Source organism: Rattus rattus, chromosome 2 (assembly GCF_011064425.1).
Source record: "Rattus rattus isolate New Zealand chromosome 2, Rrattus_CSIRO_v1, whole genome shotgun sequence".
In the NCBI taxonomy this organism is placed as follows: Eukaryota; Metazoa; Chordata; class Mammalia; order Rodentia; family Muridae; genus Rattus; species Rattus rattus.
Genome location: NC_046155.1, coordinates 133,211,546 through 133,238,023, shown reverse-complemented (window position 1 = coordinate 133,238,023; position 26,478 = coordinate 133,211,546). Strand labels below are relative to the sequence as shown.

At 47.3% G+C, this 26,478-nt stretch overlaps 1 protein-coding gene across 1 annotated transcript in view; it reads left to right on the top strand.

Moving 5' to 3' along the window:
• Nucleotides 1-26,478, top strand: part of Adamts17 (ADAM metallopeptidase with thrombospondin type 1 motif 17) — a 315,106-nt gene that overhangs the window by 264,673 nt on the left and 23,955 nt on the right. Inside the window, exons 20-21 of the mRNA XM_032893438.1 lie at nt 15,915-16,119; nt 20,064-20,216. Coding sequence (XP_032749329.1) covers nt 15,915-16,119; nt 20,064-20,216 — 358 coding nt within the window. The remainder of the gene's footprint in view (nt 1-15,914; nt 16,120-20,063; nt 20,217-26,478) is intronic.

Below are 26,478 nucleotides of genomic sequence, written 5' to 3'. Positions count from 1 at the left end.
GAGGAGAATAATAAAAGGATTGAAGAAGAGGACCCAAGTGCCCCTTTACAAAGATGTCTGTACTACCTACCCACTTCGAACTCGAGACAAGGGGAGCTAGGGAAGTCCACTAGCCATGGTCTGAACACCCGACTGCTAGTCATCCTGTTCTCCTTCATCAGATGCCTTCACCTGCAGTTTTCATGTGTATGTACTGCAATGACATGCTCTCACTTCACACCACCAGACTAGTTAGGATAGAAAAGACAAACACTGAGCTTTAGCAAAGACTAAAGTCCTGTAACTGGGATTCTCCACTGCTAGGGAGCATGTAAATTGGCTTTATGGAAATCGGTTTGGCTAAACGACACAAATTTACATCCCTTTGTATCCAAGAGTAGGTTATAGCACACACAGAAGAAGTTAGAGGCAGGGCTCCTCATGAGAGCTGTGACCCCTAGATAATACAACTGTCCACCCAGAGTGTAGTGGGCACTGTCTAGGTACACAGGATGCTGTAGCATAGCAATGAACAAACTGGCACTCTCCGTGGATCCATCCCACAATCAATGTTGAGTGGAAGAACCTCGGACAGAGGACAGGAATGCATGCTCTCCATGTGTGTTTAAAGAAAGTTCAAAACTAGAGCAAGCTCTTTAGGGCGATAGGAGTAGGAATTGCTGGGGAGGCTTGCAGCTGGGAAGCTGAGGACACCTTCTGGGGTTCTGGTGACCTTTACTCTGGAGCCGAGTTGTCTGGGCTTCTGAAAACCCATCAAGCTTTCCCCTTACAATGTGGGAACTTTCCTACAGCTATAGCTTCAGTGACAGTCCCAGCTATGAAAAGAAAAATGAGGGAAAGAAGGAAGGAAGGAAAGAAGGAAGGAAGGAAGGAAGGAAGGAAGGAAGGAAGGAAGGAAGGAAGGAAGGAAAACTCAGAAACAATTTCAAGGGAATAGAAGCATAGAAATACAAATATAATAAAAATATGCATAGTAATAGAATACTGTTTAAAAGCTAAAGACACACATATTAGAATGAGTTTAGCTCATCTAGTAAAAGAAAAATAATTTCAAATCAGGTGAAAAACTGACTCATCCCTATGGTGTGTATAGAAAGCACACACAGAAGAAACTGGTTGAGAAAGTCTAAAACTAAAGAATGAACAAACGCATGATGGGGAAATAGAAAAAAAGGAATTGGGTATGTAGATGTGGTATTAAAGCCGTAAATGAAATGAGAGAAGGTAAGGTATTATAGACAATAATTTATAACACTAAGTGAAACAGCAAGCCAGGGTGTGATGGCTATCCCTGATTGTCAGCTTGACTACATCTGGAATGAACTACAATCCAGAAGTGGAGGGTACACCTGTGATCCAGATCTTGAGGCTGGAAGGCCCAGATCTTGACAGAGATATTGAGGCATAGTGACCATGAAAAGCTTAGGGCCAGGCAAGGTAGTACACACATTTAATCCCAGGAGCCTGAGGCAAGCAGATCTCTGAGTTCAAGGCCAGCCTGGGACAAATCAAGTTACAAATCCAGGCATGGTGGTACACATTTAATCTGGGCCATAACTTTTGCTGGAGGCCTACATAAGGACATTAGAAGAACGAAGACTCTCTCTTCTATATGACTGCTTGCACTTACTTGTCAGCACATCTGTTGGAAGCTACTTTTTCAGGATTCCAGCTTATACAGAAGATCAGCTAAAACAATTGCCTCGTGGACTGAGCGACTGCTAGACTCTTGGACCTCTCATTCACAGCTGCCCATTGTTGGGTTAGTTGGAAGATAGACTCTACATCATCACAATAAATTCTCTTATATAGAGAGACATTCCATAAGTTCTATCACTCCAGAGAACCCTGTAATATAAGGGATCACAACACTGACTTCGGACAAAGTAAACTTCGAGCCAAAAAACATTAAACGTGCCAGGGAAGAAAAGTTAACCTTAGAGAAGCCTTGGGTTACAATCAGAACGTGGTAGTCCTGGATACTCACGGTCCAAATAACACAGCAGTGAACATAAACCACAGGGATGCAAGGAAAGGGAATCTTATGGTGCCGGGAGACATCAACCAAGCACTCTCACTGAGCTAGATTAAGAGCAGCAATAAGAAAGATATAAAAGGCCTGAACGACATAATAGCCAAACAGGGTGTCCCATGCGTCAGACGCTATACCTAACATGTAAACAGTACATGCTTCCATTTCTGCTGTCTGAATCGCAGAATCTAATTATGGTTTGGGTCACAAAGAAAGCAGCAGGTTCCATAAAGTAGAAATAATATAGGGAAATACCAGTCACAAAAGAACAAATCTAGAAATTAATAAAATAAAATCTGAAAAGTGCAAAATTCCCTCTACCTAGAAATAAATACATTGTTAAACTGGATGATGGCATATATCTGCTACCCAGTACTTGGGAGGCAAAAACAAGAGGATGAGGAGCTAAGAGCAAAAAAAAAAAATCCATCCTATATACATTTCTATTTTTAAATATATTTGTATTGTGTTACACATACAGTTACAGATGTGGGGTATGGCACCCCCGTTTCCTATATTTGGCACTAGCTCTTAGAAATGAGACCTCGGGATATCCACTGACCTAGACTAAGCACTTAACCTGCTATGCAGTTGCTCTTACTCTTACCCAGTGATAGGGTGGGTGGTTACAAGATGCCAGAGTCTGTGTCCTGCCTACTGCTAGCCTAAGGTGAGGAGACTCCTCTCATGTGGAACTTTTCTTGTGGGAAAAATGAACAAATAGAGAAGACAGCTCCATCCCTAGGGGTATAGGTCATGCCCTTCTGGGTTCTATGCTGTGTTCGAGATTCCGGAACAGAGGCCATGTTGCATCTCACAGGACTCCAGCATCCAGGAAGAACCTCGCCTCTCAGTGACAGGTTTGCACGGAGGGTGCTGCCACTTCCTCATCTGCCAGGGAGTCCAGTAAAGATGGAGACCATGACATCTGGCACATGAGACAGTCCAGTTAGTGTGGTTCTTATTGCCTATTTACTTGAAGCTAGTCGAGCTACACCCAGACACGGGTTTGTAGAAGCCACATACTCAGGAGGCGTTGGCCAGCAGGGTGTGTCCACAGCAAAAGAGGCCGGACAGAAGCCAAGTGGCCTGGCTGCTGCTGCCTCGTGAAGAACCGCTAACGGGCTGTGTGTGTGTTACAGAAGGAAGACAGCAGGCTGTGTGTATTGAGGTCGCGACATCTAGAGAATGGGTAGGCCTCCTCTGAGGCCCATCCGGGCTGCTGAGGAGAACGTGGCCAGCTTAGAGTACAGTAAACCCCATGTCATGGAGAGATGCAGACAGGAAGTTCCCCCTGGCTACCCTGTCATCATTCTGGATTTGGGACTTCTAGCTCCACCTTCTGGAAATCACCCATGATTTGGGAGGTTAGAATGGAAGCTCTCCAAATTGTCAACCCATATATAATGGTTAGGTAGTTCATGGCTCTGATTGTATACAGGAGTGTTACATAAGCCTTAAAAAGTCAATATTTGGGGAAAAAAATCACTAATCACAGGGAATTGCTTCTACTATCAATAGTGGAACAAAATATGAAATGTTTTGTTCATGGCATGCGTGACGTTGGGTGTTACGGAAAAAATATGTGTGATAAAGAGTAGGCTCATATGTGTTCCATGTTCCTTCCCTTTATAGTTTTAGGGGCCGTCCAGATTTTCTGCTGTGTGCATAAATTATCATTATAATTTCCTCAAGCTAAAGGAAAACTAAGGCCAAAGAGATGCCTAAAACTGAATGAATCCTAGCCCACAGCTCTCTAGAGAGCAGCAGGAAGAGTGCTCTAAGGGAGCGTCAGTCAGTCCTCACGTCTCCTTATTGATACAGAGTTCAAGATGACGTGAGAGAAAGACATTTTCAAGGTCCTTTACCAGCCCAAGGCTCTGTGCTAAAAACTGTCTTTCAAAAGAGCCAGGGATAGGGCATGGACCAAGATCACCACAGCCAGATGTGAGCAAGCCTTTGTGGCTTCAGGGTGGCTGCCTGGGCTCTGTGTGGCCAGGCCATGCACCACAGAGTAGACTATTCTGTGTGATTCTCTAATTAAACCATTTCCTGGTCATCATAGAGATTGAGAGATGGCCACTGGGAAAAGTACTTGCTGTTCAAGCACCAACACCTGAGTTTGGATTCCTAGCGCCCACGTACCAGTGCAGAGGGGTGCATCTGGGAAAGCGGGGAGATAGGTCAACCCTAGGACCATATTAGCCAGCCAGTCCAGCCCAAACAGCCCCGCTTCAGGGAGAGACCTGGTCTCAAAAAAACTAGGGAGATAATCAAGGAAATGGCATTGACCCCTGGCTTCTGTATGTACATGTTCACATGCATGCGTGTACACGTGCACCACCCGCATGTGCACACATGCACACACATACACGCATTCCTAACCATGAAAACTGCCAAGCTGCAGCACTTGGAAGAGGAAAGATATGTCACAAACTGTATAGCAGGATGATGTAGGGTGTCTGCTCTGGGCATCTTGGTGGAAAATCCCAGCCCCTAGCTATACTGAAAACTTTCCCTGAGCAGCTTACCCAGGTAAACATGGAGAAGCTGTGTTCTAGACCATCTAATAGGATACTTACTGGAAAAAAAAAAATCTCTGAAGCATCCCGGGGTGCTTTAATGCTACCAACTTCATAAGCCCAGAAACCTAACGAATCTCTTTCTTGTCTTCCGGGAGGAGTCATCAACATGGTCCCTGTAGCCCATTAGCTATTAAAGTTATTAACAAATTATTATTTTCAATTGAGAGTGGTTATGGGATTCATTATGTCCTCTCATGCCAAGACTCTGCAGTTCACTGAGAACATGAATTATCCCTCACAGTCCGGAGTTTCTAAATCATCCTGGACCGGGTTCGCTGCCTTTGGCACAGCAACCCATGCAGGGCTGAACAGCTAGAAGCCTCCCTTACATAATTTACTGAGAACTTAATTGGGACTAATTATTGTCTCTCATTTGCCTGCCTGGGAACATCTGCCCAGCAGCTGCCGTGACTCCATTCGGCTGGGATGTTTGAAGCTTTCTGCGAAGTGAGACAAAGGGCATGAATACTTTATAATAGATTTATCTCGCTGTAACTTTTTATAGGAAACTGCTGCTTGCTTTATTAGGCCGATGTATTAATGCACAATCTTCCCCGTGCCCTGGAGCTGAGCTGTGAGCATATCATCTTACAAGGCTCATACAGAGGGGAGGAGGGTGTGGCTGAGGTGTGTGGAGGGGGAGGGTACAGGCGTGGAAGGAAGCTTGCTGACTTGAACATTTTAAGCTATGTTTCGTGCCTGTTGGAATCTTGAGTCAGTCCAGAAAGGAATGTACAGTCGGCCATGTGTGATCACTTCATGGCATAAACACCCATTACACAGATCAAAACTCTGGATAGCTAAAGTCAAAGACATACATAGGTATGGCTCCCAAACTATGCCCAGGGTCTCTTTACCTTCAGGAGTCTCAAGGCCATAGCAAGCCTAAGATGTTCTCGAAGGAGGAGAATCATTCCAACCAGCTAGTGAGTCTCAGAAGTGTAAGCAGAGATCAGAGAGGAAAGGGGGGAAGGGCTTGGAGGAGCACCTGCAAAGGCCAGTTGAGGAGTGAGGAGAGAGTGCCAAGCAGAGAGAGCCACACCAATGTCTCTGGATCGAGGAGCACCCAATCGTCCATGGCTAACCAAAGCAGGGCAATTAAGCATTTACCCTTGCCTTGAACTCTACTCATCCTCTCTATCCTTAATCTGAAGGCTTATTTTTGTTTGTTTGCACATCTTCCTGGAAATGTAATCCTCACTGAAAAAAGAAGGAGCATGGGCTGAATGAATGAGAACATCATCAGATTCTCTTGAAAGTCAGGCCCAGGATATGAGAGTCAGCAGGTATAGGGGCTGCTCAGGGTTCTAGAGTAAGGATGTAGCATGGCTGAGCTAGTTGCAGGGGAGCCTGGCATATAAGAAGACCTCACATGGGATGGCCTTTTAGATGCCGTACCTCAGGTGAGGTGACCGTGGACATTGGGAGAGGAAGCCATAATTGAGATCCCCTTGGGGGTTGCCTTAGTAGGATATAATAGGGTCTTACCTGTGGTCCAAGCTGAGCCCCTTTTCTTGACTTGGTTTGCCTGGGCCCTGTTTCCCCTCACAGCCTCTGGGTCCTCACCACCCCTGGGCACCATGGGCATGGCAAGACTTCCAGTGTACTGCCATTACTGCTCACACCAGCAGGTTGCAGAGTAGTGTGTGTGTGTGTGTGTGTGTGTGTGTGTGTGTGTGTGGGTGTGGGTGTGTGTGTGTGTGTGTGTGTGTGTGTGTGTGTGTGGTGTGTGTGTGGTGTGTGTGGGTGTGTGTGTGTGTGTGTGTTATGTAGTGTATCTGTGTGGTGTGTGTGTGTGTGTATGTATGTGTGTGTGTGGTGTGTGTGTGTGTGTGTGTGTGTGTGTGTGGTGTGGTGTGGGTGTGTGTGTGTGTGTGTGTGTGTGTGTGTGTGTGTGTGTGTGTGTGTGTGTGTGTGTGTGTGTGTGTGTGTGTGGTGTGTGTGTGTGTGGTGTGTGTGTGTGTGAGTATCTGTGTGTGTGTATGTGTGTGTGGTATGTGTGGTGTATGGTATGGGTGTGTGTGTGTGTGGGTGTGTGTATATCTGTGTATGTGAATGTGTGTGGTGTGTGTGTGGTATATGGTATGGGTGTGTGTGTGTGTGTGTGTGTGTGTGTGTGTGTGTGTGTTGCAAGTATGTCTGCCATCAGAGGCTAGAGGTCCACATCAAGCGTCTTCCTCTCCACTTTATTCTTTGAGGCAAGGCCTCCCATTGAACACAGAGCTTGCTGATGCTGGCAGACTACCTTGGTTGAAGTTACTGCGGAACCTCTTGTGTTTCCCTCCCCCCCCCCTCATTTCACAGGCTAAGCCATCATCCCCATTGCAAGAACACTTTTTTTTTGTTTGTTTGTTTAAAAAAAAATCCATGGGGACTGGAGAGATGGCTCAGTGGTTAAGAGCACCCGACTGCTCTTCCAGAGGTCATGAGTTCAATTCTCAGCAACCACATGGTGGCTCACAACCATCTGTAAAGAGATCCGATGCCCTCTTCTGATGTCTGAAGACAGTGACAGTGTACTTATATAGAATAAATGAATAAATCTTTAAAAAAAAAATCCATGCTAACAGAATTGTCAAAGATCGATCTGAACAGAGTAACAATCTGCTTTTGAAGAGGGGCTAGAGAAACAGGACAGTGTAGTAAGCAGCCACAACTCAGAGGAGTCAGGAGTCATATAGAGGAAACCAAGGAGTGGCTGTCAGGGCCACAAGTGTCCCAGCTGCCATCTGCTCTGAGGTTTGTGGTGACGTGTCACCAGGCTACCCTTGGTGTAGGCAAATGAAACGGTCGACACTGCCCAGAGCCAGCATCTGACTCAGGGCTGAGATCTGCAGGCACCAGCTTTGGCTCTGCCCAGCTTGTCTGTCACCTTAGGACTTTTTTTTTTGTTCAGGTTCACCACCCACATGGCCTTTAGAAGCCACGACCACCAGCTGCCACTTCTAACACGGTGGCACATTAAGAGGCACCGGGGATTCAAACTAGACCAATGGTCATCATCACCTTGGAGCGTTGCTAAGGAGACTTGCTGGCCCGTGTGGATAGATGTCCTCGGGGAGTCAGAACTGACTGAGTGTGTGGCTTTCGGTGAAGGTATTAAGGATGGGGTGGCAGAGCATGAACCCCTCACCCTTACGGCTGTGCACCGGAACCCTTGAAGGGCATCCAGCTGTGGCGGTGGGTTTTGCCATGAGACCTCCAGATCTTACATTTGGAGTAAGCCTTTGCTTCAGTGCCATTTGCAGAAGCAGTAGAGCTGGCACACTCTAGTCCGTGAGAACTCCCCCTAGGAACATTTCCCGAGTCTTATAAAACTCTGAGCCTTTCCGTAGCCAAAGCTGGACAGCCGCAGGGTGGAATGCTGAGGAGATCTGCCTGCTTCTTTTCATGTTGAGTAATCGTGTGGGCCAAGCAGCTGAGGCATCTGTGAGGGTCCTCTGCTGCTGTTAACGGAGCCTGGAGTGTTGCCTGCAGCTCTCTGAGTTGGGAGCTTTAGTAATCCTTTCTGTTGGGTACCACTCAGTGCATATCCCGGGGAAAAGGATGTCTCCTCATCCCTCCGAGGGACCTCTTTTTTGTTGTTCTTGTTTTTCCCTCGTTTTAGAGCAGAATGCTTTAGGCTAACCTGTTAAGCCAACCCGAAGGCAAAACTAGCATTTGTGTCTGATAGAAACATAGGGGGTCAAAGCCCAGGAGAAAGTGGTGGGGTGGCAAATGACAACCAGTGGTTCTGAACCTCCTTGGGATAGGAGATGGGGTGATGCACCTCTGGCCTTTGAGGGGTTTGCTCAGAAATCCACAGCTGCCAACTTGGGATATTAAAATGTAAAGTCCCAGACTGGAGGCTGCAGGGCCAAATTCCTCAGCAGACACGACTTGGCCCACACAGACCGCTCAAAGGTTTTAGAGTCCAACATTTGAAAACCCAGAAGAAAGCTACTCTCTCAACTTGGCTTGTTAAGATGGAGGAGGTCCAGTGCCAGGCCACAGCAGGCTAGCACCTGGTGACTACCCCTTACAGGTAAAATAGGACCACTGGACAGTGTCCTCAACATGAAGTAGGAAATCCCATTTCACCATTAGGCATAAATGCAGCTTGGTTACTTTTTCTTGTGTTGCTGCTCTGTGGACAGGAAATGGTAATACATTGATTTTTTTTTTTTTTGTCGTGTATCAGCAACTTGCCCCTTTTTACATTTATCCAGCATTTTTATTTCTTTTGTGATTTATTCCCTTAGGTTTTTTGCCCACTCTCTGGTTATCTTTTTCCAGATTGATTTCTATGTTCAGCCTTAAAGAGAAAGGAAACAATAGCACGTTACAACACAGGTGGACCTTTAAGATGTCATAGGAAGTGATGTCCTAAGGAGTGACATCATAGGAAGTGATGTCAGAGGCCTTAGTGACATCAGAGGGGCCATGATGTATTGTGCCTCTTTCACCAGGCCCCCCTGGCAGTGAATTCCGAGAAGATGAGAGCAGAGTGGTCCTGAGAGAAAAGGAAATCAATGTTTGGGTGCAGCTTCAGTTAAAGACAATGTGAAGAGGGACGGGTGCAGTGGCAATGTCGGGTTCTGCAGGTTTATTTAGTACCATAGAACTGTGGGTGTGTACACACGGTTAAGTTGGTGAAGTTTATGTCACATCTGTTCAGCCACAATAAACATACGAACAAACACAGCGGGAGAGGCCACTTCGCATTCACTGAGACGTATAATCAGAAAAGACCATGGGTTATCCGTAAGGAGTGCAAGTTTCGGAGTCTTCATACCTGGAAGCTGGGAATAGAAACAGATACAACTGCTCTGGAAAACAGACTGGCACTGCTCAAATTGTCAAGTGTAGAATTACCGTCTGATACAACCGTTCTTCTAGGTCCACCTCAGGAAAAAAGGAGCGCATGTATCCCCACGAAGCATGCACAGATGTTCGCCTAGCCTTACTCATAGTGCACAGAGTATTACGGAGTATGGAGTGCCGTCCACTTCCCAGGCACCCGATGAATGGATGAATAAAAATGTGACATATCCACATAGTGGGATATTATTTGGTAATAAAGAAGAATAAAGCATAGAATTATAATGTGGCCCTGATAAACTGTGAAAACACATGCTAACTAAAAGAAGACAAATGCAGTAACCTTCGTGTCCTGTGACACAGGCTGAATGAAATTTCCAGAACAGGGAAATGTGGAGAATCAGATTAGTGACCACTTAGGACTAGGATGGATGGTTGGGTCTTGAGATTGACAGCTAAGGAATATGGGTTTCTTGTGGAAGTGATGAAAACGTTCCAAAATTAGATGGTGGTATATTGAAGATGCTCTTTCAACAAACAAGTGCACTGTTTGGCAAGTAAGCCAAGTCCTAATGACACTTATGGGAAGTAGATCTGCCGCTCATTATTGAGTGACCTCAAATGGGCTACTTAACGCCACAGTGCCTCAGTCTCCCCACCTATAGAATGGGTCAACTATATTAAATCTTTAGACATTGCTTACCACAGCTATTGTAGTATCTGGAGAAACTATTGTTGAAACAATTTCCCTTGAAGTATATTTTAACAAAGTATTGGCAGACAGACTATCTGCCAGCTTCCTCTCCTCTCCCCTCCCTCCTGACCCCCTCCACCCTCCCACTTGTCTCCCCAACCCTTTCTTTACTTACTCATTCTTTGTACGACACATAAGAAATAATTGTTCAAGGGCAAAAAGGCATGGAAAAGTCACAGATCCTGGCAAGCCCCACCTTCTCCAGCTTAGGATCCAGTGGACACAGGACATTTTAAAGTCAGAATTCAGGGCTGAAGGTTGCCTCCCTCAAAAGCGCTCATTGTTGGCCACGCCAAGGAGAGCGTCATGGGTTGCTGGCCTCTCTGCAAGCAGAAGTGCCTGCTTCTAAGCGAGCTCATAGCCACAGGCCGGTATGATGCGCGTCGGATTTTCATTTCCTCTCTTAAAAAACAAATATGTGAATAATATTACTTTTCAGGGAACGGTCTATGAGAACTCATAACTTTTGAGTTTAAGTGGAGAGGGGTGGAATTGAAGCCTCATGTGGGACTGTTAAAGGGGCCCTGTTGATTCCCCTGGGACAGCGTCCTCCTATCCAGGCTCCTTCAGTCACCTTTGCAGCTCCACGCTGTTCCTCCTTCACACACATCTGGTTAATAAAAGTAGTCTCCTGTCTTCAGAAACAATAAATGGCATGTGGGAAAGTTGTTCTCATCAGAGTTGCTAGCTCCAGTCTGCCAGGAGCTAAGAAAGGGACAAGGTCCTTGAGCAGAGGGGAGGATCTGCAGCTATGCATGGTCCTCATGGTGTTGATTGGTGTTGAACGGGAAGGAAGGGCTCTTGGCCAGACTCTGTACATCCCATCCCCCAGGCTCACTACACACATGGTGAACAAAGTTACAGGTGTCTTAGGAAAGATTTTGTCACCACAGCGAGACAGAGAAAAGTGTTGGCTTCCTCTTAGCTGGACATGCATACCAGCGGACAGATGGAGTCACAACCCTGCAGGCTTCCCTGTGCTAAGCTTCTTCCAAATGCTTTGGCCGCCATGTTCAAACATTCTATGCTCTGCTGTTGCATGGAGGAGCCCGGAGCTCAAAGGAAATAAATGAGAGGCCCTGCTCTGTAGTCCTTAAGCAGGGGAATCGCATTATTATACCCGCTCCTCACATCTGAACCATGCAAACTTATTAAGAATTAGAGGGAAAATTAATTTTAGGAGACCTTATTCATCTCTCTCGTACTTCAGAATGGCCACCCAGACACCCTTTCCAGGGGCCCCTGGGAAACCAGAGTTCCTCTCCACAGAACCACTGTCTACATTTTTAATAATGGTTACGCATCTGTCAGGCGTGAAGCATGGTAGACTCTGAACTGAATTCTCGGGCCCTCGGGAAAGGTTATCTCAGCCCATCTAGCAACAAGCTCGTGGGGTGTACAGGATGTGGCTTCTCCTGGTCATCCAGCAGGCAAGCTAGGGGTTGAGGACTTAAGTGTGTACCTATCAGGTACTGCGTGAGAAGCTGAGAAGGTCCGGCTCTGGTGCATCAGCCTCGCCTGCTATCAGAGCATGGATGCAATGAGTCAAGGGTACCATGGATAGAAGGGAGTTTATGTGACTGAAAAACGAGAGCCCCAAGATGGGTTGTGGGGAGCATGCCTACCATCCTAGCTACTTAAGAGACTGAGGCAGACTACCCAAAGACTATACATGGACTGACCCTGGACTCTGACCTCATAGGTAGCAATGAATATCCTAGTAAGAGCACCAGTGGAAGGGGAAGCCCTGGGTCCTGCTAAGACTGAACCCCCAGTGAACTAGACTGTTGGGGAGAGGGCAGCAATGGGGGGAGGGTTGGGAGGAACACCCATAAGGAAGGGAGGGGGGGGGGATGTTTGCCTGGAACCGGAAAGGGAATAACACTCGAAATGTATATAAGAAATACTCAAGTTAATAATAATAAAAAAAAAAAGAGACTGAGGCAGGGGGACTAGTTTAAAGCCAGATTGAGAAGAGCCTTCCATCATGTTCACTAACATCTGCTTTCTCCATTGGCATCCCCCACTCTCCTATACCTCCCTCAATACTCTGTCACTTTGTAACTCTGTCCCTATGCACTCTGCATGCACGGTCAAACTCTCCCAAGCCTCTGTGCTGCTGCCTCCACTTCCAGAGCATCCAGAAGTGACGATTCACACTCTACCTCTCCACGCTGTCAGGGCTTGCCCAGAGTTGAGTAGACCCAACAAGGAAGATCTGTGGAGCTGACTATAAAGGGATGCAGACCAGCCTTGTTTCTTCACCCTCACTGAGCCCTGCCCACTTGTCGTATGACACTATTCCTGAACAAGTCTGAAAAAAGGTCTGTTCACCCCAAATAGGGAATCAACAACAGTCCAAAATACAGATACCACTAAAGTCCAAATTGGTGAACCAATGATCTTATACAGGAATATGTGTGAGGGGATTACTTATAGGAGCAGAAATGACCTTAAGACAGATTAGTCACCAAAGCCTACCCCAGCATGAGTGACAGCTCCCCAAAGCTACGAACCAGGTCATCTTTGCAAACCCTGCAGGCAGCTCAGCAAGCATGGGGATATGTCTTCTGGGAGTTGCACTCATCCCAGGGTGTTTCTCAGTAGTCTTTATTGCTTATACAACCTTGGCAAACCAGAGCTTTGTGTGTATGGTCAGTTTCAGGAACTTCCTGAGATAAACTGTGTACTTCCTAAGTCTTAATGATGAGCTTCTCTTTAAAACTGACAGTCTTAGGAGCTTCTCTGAAGATAGAATGCTCTACTGGGAGGAAGCTGCTGCACGACACCGCCAGTGTTACTGTTTCCTCCCAGGCCTCACCCCACCCACGATCTGTCCCATAACCAACCCCAGAAATGTTACTCAGTCCACCCAACCCCCAACACTGATGATAGTTCTCTTTCTTAGTTCACTTTTGCATGTTCTTCCCACCTTCTCTGGTCTTGCCTTGTCCCCTTCAGAGGCTCAACTCTTATCCCACCTCCAAGTACTCACGCTCTCAAGACCCAATCTTGGAGCTTTTCTTCCTACATAGCAGATAACCCTTTGTCCCCATCTATAGTTTATGTATTCACTGATTAAACTGACTACTAATTGAAACTGAAATATTCATTTTAAAAAGAACTGTGACCCAGGTGGTGGTGGCACGCACCTCTAATCCCAGAGCTTGGAAGGCAAAGGCAGGTGAATCTTTGAGTCCAAGGCCAACCTGGTCTACAGAGTGAGTTCCAGGACAGCCAGGGCTACACACAAAGAAACCTGTCTTGAACTCCACTCCCCCAAAAAGGAATTATGTCTGCTAAGTAAATGCAGATGCTTTTTACCTTGTTGTTATTCCCAAAATAACTTACTATGACTATTATTTTTTCCCAGCACTACATATAGGGGCAACTTAAAGTTCTGTGTGAATACTATCTCTTGTTTATAAGGGACTTGAACATCTACATATTTAGGTGGCTAAGGGGGTCTTGAACTCTATTCCCTCACAGACACAAATGTTTTGATGCACAGAGTAAGTTGGTTTCCACCAAGCCCTCCTTGGTCATGATCCCTAACCCATGTCTCCAATCCAGGTAGCACCCCGAAGCTCCCAAAGTCACTATGCCACTTCCCTTCCATGGCCAGTGGCATGCCTTTTATAAGGGCCCTCCAAGAACAGGCTGTGCAGCTGCCATTGACAGGCTCTCCCCACCTAACTGTTGGACCTCATTTCTTCAGCCAGTCTCACTTTGACCTTCAGGCCCCTGTGCAAAGCTGCATTTCCTCTGTAGCCAAGTGCTGACTGCAGATAAGTCCCTTTCCTTCTCATCCACAAAGGTTCATAAAGGCTAGGATGCTGACTAGAACATCCCAACCCTGGAGTCTGGACCCAGCATAAAGCTGGCTCAGTGTTGTATGCATCTGGTTCAGGCCGGCTGGGATTGAGCACGTTTACTATCTCAGTGGCTGTGGCCTGCCTGTAGCTTCTTGGGACTGCTAGAGTGGTTTGTGACATCCACTCTGTGCTGTGAGGTTCTAGGTGTGGCCTGTTTGATGCTGTGCCTGGGATGTGCTCACCTCTGTAACAAGCACATGGAATCTTATGCAGGTGTCTTATTTCTTGAGTTTGGGTTTTGGACAAATGTGGCGAATATTCCAGTTGCTCATAAAGAGCACACTCTTCCCTATGCCCTACGCCGAAGTGCTGAGGTAAACCCTGAGCCTCCTAGATAATCCCTTTGTTAGCTGGTATTGTGGTGAAATATGACATGTCACCCTGTCTTTGATGGTTGGAAGTGTGCGTACTCTTGATAGTGATCTAATTTGAGACCTGTATATTCATCATAATGTAATTGTTCCAGGAGACTGAACCTCTGACAATGTCATCATTTCTGTGACAGCTCAATCATTTTTCTTCAAGAGAACTTACAAGTCTAGTTTAAATCTCACCTGCAGCACACATGGTACACACCTCTTATCTGAGCACTTAACCAGCTACAGTAGGTGGATTGAAAGTTCAAATTGAGCCTGGCCTATATAACAAGACCCTAGCATAAATATGAAAGTGAAGAGATCGAGTGGGGCTGGCTCACTGGTAGAACGCATTGCCTGGTGTGCACGAGGCCCTGGGTTTCATCCTCAACATAAATAGTAGTGAATGGAAGCTGAAGATTCTGAGTTATGAATGAGATGGGTCTGTAATAATGATCTAATGTCCCACCCCAATGCTTGTTCCACAGTTTGTGAAGATCAGAATTGGCATCCTAGCAGCCACATAGCAAGCTGATTGTCTGCAAACACCTGCATCCCCAGCTCCACAGGGTGATGGAGACAGGAGGATTGCTGGTGTGTTCTAGCTTCCAACTTAGCCAAAACATTAGCCCCCAATTTAGGAAGAGACCCTGCCTCTGAGGCATAGGGAGAAAGATATGGAAGACCATGATAACTTCTGGCCTCCACACACACGTCAGCACGCAGATAGATCGATAGGTAGATAGATAGGTAGATAGATAGATAGATAGATAGATAGATAGATAGATAGATAGATAGATAGATAGGCAGATAGATAGATAGGCAGATAGATAGATAGGCAGATAGATAGATAGATAGATAGGCAGATAGATAGATAGGCAGATAGATAGATAGGCAGATAGATAGATAGATAGATAGACAGGCAGGCAGGCAGGCAGATAGATAGATAGATAGAGAGACAGATAGACAGATAGGCAGATAGTAGGTAGATAGATAGATAGGCAGATAGATAGATAGATAGATAGATAGATAGATAGATAGATAGATAGTAGATAGGCAGATAGATAGGCAGATAGATAGATAGATAGGCAGATAGATAGGCAGATAGATAGATAGGCAGATAGATAGATAGGCAGATAGATAGATAGATAGATAAATAGATAGATAGTAGATAGGCAGATAGATAGATAGATAGATAGATAGATAGATAGATAGATAGATGATAGATGATTGATAGCTATAGATATATTCTCTCTCACATACACATGCACACACATACATGAATATCTTTTTTGAAGCTACGGTTGGAACAGCTCTGTGTCCATTCATTCTCCATGAACTAAGCATGTTCCCTGTACCAAAGAGGCCACTGAACCAGATGACAGCGCCAGTCACTCTGTTCGAAGCTCTGGAATGATCTCCAGAGTCGATGACAACGATCCCAGACCCATCTCTTTCCCCACTCACCCACCGCCAGGTTATCTTCTTACTGTCCTCTCTCCCTCTGGGCAGGTGGGTAGCTGGTCAGTGGAGCCCCTGCTCGGCGACCTGTGAGAAGGGCATCCAGCATCGGGAGGTGACATGCGTGTACCAGCTACAGAACGGCACCCACGTCACTACTCGGCCCATCTACTGCTCAGAACCCCGGCCCACACCAGTACAGAGCTGTGAAGGCCAGGACTGCCTGTCTATCTGGGAGGCTTCAGAGTGGTCAGAGGTGAGTGCCTGGGCTCGCTACTGAGGTGAAGCCATGCAAGAACCTGTAGGCCTAATCACAGGGCCAATGTGTGCTTTGTACTCCAGGGTAATTTGTTAACTCATCCCCGTGTACCACAGTCCTCACCTGCCCCGTGACCAGTTACATTTCCTTAAACTCCATCTAAAATAACATAGTTAAAAACAGACAAACATACGTAATATGGTTTTGAGGTTGGCTATGTATACACCACTGGGAAAGTACTATTTGATTCCATTTCTTGTCCATCCCACCAAGAGATGATAGATGGACAGATGATTGATGATAGATAGATAGATAGATAGATAGATAGATAGATAGACAGACAGACAGATAGACAGACAGACACATACACACATATATAAAGTCATGCATATATACTCACCCACTAACCTTTTTATTCTTGAATTGTAATATGGTCAAAAGTTTCAAAGCCTTTGCAGGTTGCAATCAGATGCTAGGAGGGACAGTCTTTGGTATGCAAGCCAATTGCAAATTTTACACCAAAAACCATGTTGGAAAGAGGTCACCTAGGCCCAAGTTTTAAATAAGAAGGCCAGTCCTGGAAATACCATTTTGTCTCTGGTGATGGCATCGTTCAGGGCTTTGCCTTGACATTGCAATTATGTTGATTATCTGGATATAAAACAAACAAAAAAATAGCTAAATAAAGGGGTGGCCTTCCCTTGGGTTCCACCAAACCTGGAGTGGTCTAGGAAACATAAGGAGGCTAGATCCAAGACATTCTTCAGTATGGAAAATATTTTTAAAGTTCTCTTTGATTGCCAAATAGAATTATTTTGAATAAAAAAATATTTGGCCCATTTTTAATGAACAGAAAGCCTGCCGTTGGCCACTCTAAATTGAAGTTTAATTTCAGACAAATCTTGAAATGCACCCATTTAAGGACCAGGGTCCTTCTCCTGCCCTTTGTGATATGAGATGAAACATGGGGAATTTAAAATGGGTTGATTCTTCTTCTTTGTATTCATTTACATATTACTTGTGAGGATTCTTCCTCTATACTTGAGGTAGGATGAGTGAACATGCCCTCCTGCCTGCCATCCACAGGATGGGTGATCCCTAGGGCTTTGGCCACCTTGATCTCAGTCAAACAAGATTTGTTCTTTGATCAGATCAAATCCCCACATTTTCCACTCAGACTCGTCCCTATGGGGAAAAAAAATCTATTCTTACCTAAGGAACCAAGTCTCATCTCAACATGGAAGACCACCACATGGGAAGGGGGACCCACAGGAAAAGGTTTAAAGGCTTCCCTCGTCACCTATCTCTCTGAACATGTCTGATCCTAATCCTAAGCCAGAGTCCACCCTGGTCCCCCGATGCTGCCTGCTCAGAGCACAGATCTGATCGTCCCCCTTGAATTATCCACAAAGCTGGCATTCTGTCCCTCTGCTATGTGCCAACGAGCCTACAGCCCTTCTGCTAGGAACTGACTTTCAATTTATCGTGGGAGAAGAGACTTGGAAACTTATGTAGGCAACAGTATTGATCACCCTCACCAGCCACCTCCTCCACAGATTCTTCATGACTTTATTGGAAAGAGAATCTAATATCAGAAGGCAATGAAAGGTTGGCTGGGAACCCTCCTACCCTCAGCTTCTCGGCCCCTTCCTGAGGGAAAGTAAACAGAGATCGAGCATCACCTTCCTGGGTCCTTCAAAGGCAGCATCCTCCTGCACCTCCTCTTCCTCAGCCAGGTGGGGCTGAGGCCCAGGGGAATGGGCTGCTGACCAAAGAGGGCAGAGCCAGGCCTTGGCCAAGATAACAGTGTTTGAAACACCAGAGAGCGGCTGGAAACACAGACTAGACAACACAGGAATTGACCACAGGCAGAGGTGGTAACTTGGCCCTGTAGTTACCCTGAGCTGCTTGCTGTGGGTGCTGGTACCAGGATACAACCTGGTTAGTGTTAAAGGTGGACTCGCCAAAGTGGTCAGGAAATTGTCACGTGGAGAAAAGGAACAGCCTTTCGATGCAGAAACCACCAGTTTAGTGGCCTGGGTTCCTGCTACAGCCCTCCTGGGCCAAGAGGCACGATGTCCTGAAGTCTGCTATGGAGAGGCCCCTCACATATGAGGTCACTTTCAACCAGCCCTTTACCAGTACCTCACTTGTAAGTACACGGGCTTCCCCAGCTCTTCCAGGTGACCCCACAGCCGGATTTGAGGCACACATGTGCCTTCTGAAACAAGCCAGTCAAGATTATTCTCACAGTACCAAGGAAGGAAGAGTTCACACAGGGCTGGCGAGATGGCTCAGTGGTTAGAGAGCTGGAGGCTTTCTCAGAGCATCCAGCACCCACATGGAGGCTTACAATTGGCTGTAACTCCAGTTCCAGGGGGTATAATGCTCTCCTCTGGACTCCGAAGACACCCTTACATATGTGTGACACATACATATACACTCAGGCTCATCTACACACATAAAATTTTAAATTAAAAGAAGTTCCTAGGAAGGAGGCCAGGTAGGTAATATTTTAGGATGAACATTAGTAACAGAAATATCGAGTATAATGCTTGTCGTGTGTGTGTGTGTGTGTGTGTGTGTGTGTGTGTGTGTGTGTGTGTGTGTGTGTGTGTTTGAACATGCTGGAACTTTTTAATTAAAAAGTTGGCCTCATTGTCATTCTGTCACGACAACGGCTTGCCACACATGATAAACCGAGCAGCCTGAAATCTCTGCAGAGCACAGCCCTTAGCCTCCTCCACTTCTATGTGGAAAGGCAGGGAGTCGCACACAGCAATAGCAAATCCCGGGGGCGGGGGTAGGGTGGGGCTCCCTGAGCTGTGGTCTGTATTCCCTCTGCCCTCTGGCTGGGGATACAAGCATTATCTCTTCTGCTTACCGGCCTACTTGTCTTCTTGTCCATTATGATCTCCCAGAGGTGACAAGTCCTCTCTGTCTGGCTTCCTTCTCCTTCAGGAGACATGTAACTGCACCATGCCTCCCCACAGTGGAGTGAGTCAGTAGCAGGCTGCAGATGTGTCCCAGAGCACCCAGCGTCTCTGTGTCTTGCCAATTCCTCAAACTCTCATCATTCCTTCTTGGTTTGTCATTCCTTCTTGGTTTGTCATTCCTTCTTGGTTTGCTTGTTTGTTTGTTTTTCCAAAGACGGGGTCTCTCTGTATCCCTGGCTGTCCTAGAATTCACTCTGTAGCCCAGGCTGGCCTCAAACTCAGAGATCTGCCTGCCTCTGCCTCCCAAGTGCTGGGATTAAATGTGTGAGCCACCACTTCCCAGCGTTTGCCATTCCTTCTTGTTGCGTGAGAGCCCCTCAGACGACTCTTGAGAGCTTGATCATCCTTTGTGAACCCCTGCATCCCCAGTTCTACCTAGATACCCTCTCAGAGTTGTTCCCAGGAAGTGAACTAACCTACTGTATGGAGTGCTGCCATCTTCGCCCTTGGTTTCCTCGCTGAAATTCTGAGAGCTTGTCTATGAGAAACACTCACGGCTTCTAGCTAGTGCCTCCTTTTCTGATGGCAGTCCTCGCCTTGTGTATCCAGAGGCCAGCAGGCTCAGACTCCTTCGCTTCCAGGGCCTTCCCTAGCTCCATCTGGCCCTTGCTTTCCTGACAGTTCATGTTCTGTTTGTCCTTTGAACTCCTGCGCTGCATAGATCGTTTAGACCTGGCAACTGGTCATTAAGTTCCATTTTTTTCCTTTGACCACTTAGGTACCATGAGTTCTTCTGAGTCCTGAACCCTGAACCCATTACTGGCCACCTGGCTGGGTCCCCTGAGGGTATAAGAGGACTGTGAAGAACTTAAATCAAGTACTGATTACATAACATCGTCGTTTCTGTTCCCCACTCTGAGCCTGGCACACGATGGGGACTTGAGTGGCGTTAATGGACTTAAAGTGAATTAGAATGTATTGAAACACCCGTATTGTGTCGCGCAGTGCTCTGCCAACTGCGGCAAAGGGATCCAGAAACGAACTGTGACATGCACCAACTCCCAAGGGAAATGCGATGCGTCCACACGGCCAAAGGCGGAGGAGGCGTGTGAGGACTACTCCGGCTGCTATGAGTGGAAAACAGGAGACTGGTCTAAGGTGAGAGCAGCATGCTGGGTTTCCATCCTGCCACTGCAGCACGAGCTAGCATGAGCTCCCATTCTGCTGGAAATCATAATGAGGCAAGTTCACTTTCTTTCTCCTCTCCTCGGAGCTGTCCTCACTGTTGACCCCACAGGCCTGCATCCGGCTTTTCCCTTTCTTTTTCATGACAGGGTTTCTCTGTCTCCTGGTTATCCTAGAACTCACTTTGTACATCAGGCTGGCCTTGAACTCACAGAGATCCACCTGCCTCTACCTCTGAGTGCTGGGGTTAAAGGCCTGTGCCACCCCATCCTGCTGCCCTACTCTGTTCAACCAGCAGCACTGAGGCTGGGAGCATCCCATTGTGGCGTCTGCATTTGGAAGCAAATCAAATGCAGCCCACAGTACACAGTAGGTGTTCCTCACCAGCCTGTTTGCAGGATGCTAGTGGTACCCCCAGAAAACTGCCCTGAGCCTAACCACATAGCTACCCACCATGAACGGCTCACAAGTCTGGGGGTCTAGGCTGAGGCAGACCCATTTCATCAAAGCCTGTGATGTGCCATTCATTTCTTAGGTAAGAGCCTAAAGGATGCGGGAGTCCTTAGAGATGTCAAAGAGCTACAGAGTCAGCACCTTGAGAGGCAGGGAAGGTCCAATGGCAATTGAATGTTTTTCAGATTAAAGCTTGTGTGTGTGTGTGTGTAGTGTGTGTGTGTGTGTGTGTGTGTGTGTGTGTGTGTGTGCGTGTGCGTGTGTGTGAGAACTGGGTTTATACAGTTTCCCTGGGAACCCCAGTGCCGGGGCAGTGGAGATCAGTGGATCCTTGGGGCTTGTTGCCAATCTGCCTGCCTAGCCAAATCAGTGTGCTCCATGTTTGTGAGAAATCTATTCAACAGAATGACAAAGAGCAGATAAAGAACCATAGCTGGCATCCACATCCGCGGCCGCCTGCATCTCCACACTCCCAGAGTCTCCACCCAAGGCACCCAAATGCAGTTGCCTTGCTTGGCCCGCCCAGTCAGAACCATCAACATTTCAGAATCAGCTGCCCGTGTGCAAGACTGCTTTAAGATGGTACCTGAAATTGTATGTAGTTTGGGCTTCATTACAAACCCCGGCAATGTGTCCTGTTGGGTTTGGGGTGGAAGCAAAGGAAGCTCACCTCAGAGACAGAAACTTAAAAACGGAAGCTTTATTTTCTGCGCACACAGGGAGGTGGCCAGTTCAGGATCTGAACCGTGTCCCTGAAGGGAGATTGTACAACATTTTTATAGAATGGGAACCCAAAGTGAGGGGGGTGGGGGGTGTGGGGTGGGCTGTTGCACTGACCAATCATATTTTGACACTAGGGGTTAAGCAAGGAAATTAACCTTGGTGATTGGACTTTATCTGGGTCACCTGGTTTCAGGGTCCTGAAAGTTTGGTTGGGTTTCACTGTACATTTTTGTGTATACTGTACCAAGGCTATTCGGTGTAGTTAATTATCATCATCACTATTCGCTGCTGTGACCCATGGTAACTTTGAATGAGTCGTTTCTTCTGAGGTCTGTGTGAGGACTAGCTAGTGGGTTGTCCCAAGAGCCCTGTCACAGAGATACTTCGTGTCTCATGAACACAGAGCGCATGTTTGCTTCCTTATGGACTCAGCAACTTTGCAGTCAGGTCCCCTCCTGGACTTGGGCCCAGAATGTAGAATGCTAAGGGGACAAAAGAGGTGGGCAAGCTGTACCTAGTCACTTTAAGTCATAACAGGCAACACATCTACTCCTTGTGTGCCTCGTTTAGATAATTGGTAACTTCCCTCTTTCCATCCTTTACGGGTGAGCAGACAAACGTGAAACACCTGAAGAAACAGGGCAGGAGTTGGTTCTGGGGCCCTGGGAACATGAACTCAGTTGTTGGCCCTGCCGGTAAGATGGTACTTGTTCCTGAGGTGGCTAGACTCAGGACACGGTCTCCTAGCCATCCCAGGCAGGCAGTGTGGTTCTGCCTCTGGCTTCTGGGAAGAGGAGGAGCCTGTGTACTGGAAAGCTGTACCCCCAGATTCTAGACCTGCAGAGATTCCTGTGCTGTTCCCCGGCCTGTTTCACAGCTTAAACCCTCCCAAGACTTCCAAGGCAAAGCAGCAAACATTTCCTGCTCTGCTAAAATGTAGCCTGTGGATAACCGTGAGTTTGGAGACCAAAAAAATCTTCCTAATCTTTGACAAATTCTAACCAAAGAGTCAGAATTAAGGCCACAGGATCATTCTCCAAATGAAGCCCATATACCCCCAAAGCGTGACCACTAGTGAGGTTCAGCAGGGAGCTGCCAGGATGAATCTCAGGAAGAAGGAATCTCACTTCAAAGCTGTTGCAAAAGAAAAGTGCAGCCCTGAGAGGCTATGGGTGCTGAGTGGAGACAGCAGGGAGCCATAGGTTTAATGATCTGACTCTCCATGTATGATGAGGTCTCTGTCCCTCTCCCTCCATCCCTCTCTCCTCTCTCTTTCTCTCTCTCCCCTCTCCTCTCCTCCCCTCCCCTCCCCTCCCCCCCCCCCCCTCTCTCCCTGGGTCTGTGTGTCTCCAACATGGGAATCCCAAAGGCTATCCTTGCCTTAGACAACTAAGCTCAGCCACTTAAAACACATCACTCCATGGTGCCACAGGTCACAAGACTGTTCTCGTCCAACTTGACTTGACCTCGTTACTTAAGCTTCCCTGACCAAGGATATTCAGACCCAGCCTTGGGGAACTGATGACCTTTTTGGCCACAGGCATTCCTGGTCTGAGGCAGAGGTGAGTTCCAGGACCACACAAGCCCATGTACTATTAGGGGTACAGGTGACTGCTGCTTCTTTGTTGTGCATGCTGTGTCCCATACCCATTCTTCTCTAGCGAGCCTCAGTCCCTCCTCACATTGAGAAAAGACCACTTGCCAGCAGTCTTCCCACAGAGTCCAAGCTCCAATTTAGTGCTCAGGGTGCAGGGTGGCTTTGGGAGTCCAAGGGCTGGTAGCAGTAACCCTTAGGGTGCCATAGTCCAGCTAAGACCACCCAAGGCTTAAATGTCTTACCCCTCTGGTTTTGAGGATGGCGTAGATACTTTTGTTTCCTTAAGGACTTTGAATTTCTGCTACAAAGAGTAGCAAAGCACCAACGATAATTAGAAATAGCCTAAGAAAAGATCCCAGAGTGCCATGCAGCTCTGTACACTCACTGGTCATGCGGCTCCCTCTTCCATTGCTCTTAGGTCCCCTATCCCCACCCCACTCCCCCCTGAGGATGCTAGCACAGTATCCCTCAAACTTGCAGAGCCTCACCTTCCTGTCTCAGGAGGCAGAGGTAAGTGTTCTCCTTTATAGCCGTGGCTTGGTGAACGAATGCTTCCTGGCTTTTCAGAGCAACTTGTAGGGAGACTAGAGTGCCCACCTTGACATAGCCAGCTTGCTGAGTTGTCCCTGGCATTAAGAATGAGGATCCATAGAATGTAATGACCTCCCCAGACCATGGCTACTTTAGAGGCTGAGTAGTTTGTGTGTTTGTGAATCAGCTACCCCAACCCAGCCACAGCAGGTCTGTGCAGAGCATGGCCAGCCCACAGCCCTACGGTGACTTAACTCCACGGGGGATGCTCCCAGTCGTCCCTGCCACAATGAAGGCAGCATCAGAGAAGCATCCCTCAAGCCAGATCTCACAGAAGGTTTGCTCCGCCATACAGATCAGAACCAGACATGCTAAGTTACATGTGTATGCAGGATCAGCTGGGAACAACGTGGAGTTGAAAGGGCATAGAACTCCCGCAGAAGCTGTCTGCCCCACCGCTGTCTCTGATGCTGCCATCACTGGGGATGGGAGCTGGGAACCTCCTCCATCCAGATAGAAGTGTTCCTACGGTTTTCCTTGTCTGCCTTCTTTGGCAAAGAAAGGTAAATAGGACTCCCCAAGGGTCCCTTGACCTCACTCTCCAGGTGACTGAACAACAGGCATGGGTGCCATTATTTTCCGATGGCTGATAAGCAAGCAAACTAGACAGAAAATGGAAGACTATTGTTCTGGGCCATCCTAGCCTCCTCATATCGGTAGGCCCCATAATTGATGGGAGGCAACATCTACACAGTGGTAGGTACTGAGAGCAGGCTGTGACAGGGGCTCGCAGGTGTGCCTTCCTGCCCAGTCTTAGGTCCCTTCTACCCAAGTGCTGTCCAGAGAAGTGAGCCTGGCCCAGGGAAGTGATAGATGGGACAAGCCACACACCTGCAGACCCAAGGGTTACCACCCGTATGTGAACAAGGCTTACAGTGAAACCACCAAACTAGACAACTCTGTGGGTAAAAAAAGAACAGTTTATGGGGGGATTAGAATGGCCAGGCTGGCAGAGAGAGCAGAAGGTGGGGGAAGCCTTGTCACTTTCAAGGAGGTATATTGTGGTAGTGGGGGGTTGTACAAGATGGAACTGCCTGGGAACTAGTAGTGGGGGGGTCATCATGGGCCAGAACAGCCTGAGAGCTAGTGTGGGGATCTGTGATCCTTACAAGCTCATCAGGGTTAACAGGGAACCAAGATGTCCCACTGTAGGAGTTAGTTGGCTATTGGAGACGGGGTCAGGGGTCGGGGGGAACAGGGAAGTAATGGCTGTTCCTGCCTCAGAAACCCACTTCACAGGGTTTCTGAGGGATGATGAGTTTAGGGGGCAAGCCTTCTGTTTACCAATCAGAGTCCAGCCTGAGCTGAGCCCAGACTGTCATTTAGGACACTGTCAGCAGCACTGCCGTTTTGGGGGCCCACTTTGGACCTGACATTGCAGCCTTTTGTGTATTGTCAAGAACAACTGTACTCATCTAGCTGCTTCTGACTAAATGGAGATGACGTAGGACGTTCTCTAAAAGGCTGGAATGCCAGTCAGTGGTGGGGAGTCAGACAGGCAAGCTCTGGTAGGAGACCTGGAGAGAGTCTGTCAGCAGCATCTGGTTTACATTGGGTTATTTTACCAGTTCTCTCCTGAACCGTGGTTCTGAGTTCAGCTTCCTCCCTCCGGATATAAAACAGCTCTCTTAGATGATACTCGGTGAAACAGCTTATGCAGATATATTTTATTCGGGGTGAACAAGGGCTATATGAACCCTGGAGAGTAGGAAGGGGTTTTCAGGCGAATGTACATTGGAGCTGAAGGTACTGGGAATGCCTCATTGCCATGAAGAGGCATTCCAGGTGCTGGGCAGGTTCTTCCCAGGAGAAAGGGACTTGAACCTGCGATTTTGATGAGAATCATATGACATTCCTCCTGTAGAGGATGTGGATGGAGGTCAGGCTCCCCAGATAAGGTCAGACGGAGAAGAGGAAGCCCCACTGCAAAGGGAGTCCTCCATTTTGTGCCGAGCTCAAGGAGCTGTCTGGTCATGGTGGACTGTGACATTAATAGCAGGGTTTCCCAACACTGAAAGACGCTGATGAGATGGGAACCATCATTATCACAAGAAGTGTAGATATCAGTGGGCCAAGGAGCTGGCAGATTCAGGATCTCCATCCAAGGGAGAGCCAAGGGAGGATCCCACAGAGGAGTCAGCCCCTGGAGGCCTTGCTTTGTGGTCCAACTCCTATAGGTCTTTAATTCTTTCTCCCTGGCAGGGCTGGTTCACATGGTAGCAACATTCTTTACTTCTCTTTGGTTGCCAACAAATTGAGGACTTCCCAATTTTGTAGGTCCATGAAAGCTAGTTAGATGAGCTGGTTTGGGGGCAGCCTTGGTGCCAAGGTTGGTCCCTGGATGCTGTCTGCCAGCTGAGTGAATATCTGTGTGGTTTACAGACCGTGGACAGACAGTAAAGCTAAGAATCAGACAATGGAGCCAGAGCCCACTTGAGCTGTGATAGGTGGGTCCAAGCTGTGACTCCATGAAGCTTACATGAAACTTTGACGTTGTGATAAAAGGTTGTCTGTTATAGCCTGTGTTAAAGTCCTCCTTGTAGAGAAAGTAGTTGGTAAACGCCAGCAAACAGTTGGAGCAGGCTCCTGTTTTGAGCCAGAGCAAAGATAAAGCCTGAGAAATTATCAGCAGAGACATGAGCACTCATCTGTGATAAGGCAGATATTTCCTGGCGGGGAAAGAGAACCAAAGGCAAGCAGAACTTGAAGGCCCGAAACACGGATCTGGGACTTAAGAGGACTGGGCAGATATGAATTACACAGAGCTGTTTCCAGCACCATGAGAAGAACTTTTTAAAAGTCTGTACTTATAAAGGAAAACAAAGGGAAAAATTGAGCCTGTGACAATAATTTTAATTATTTTTGAAAAAG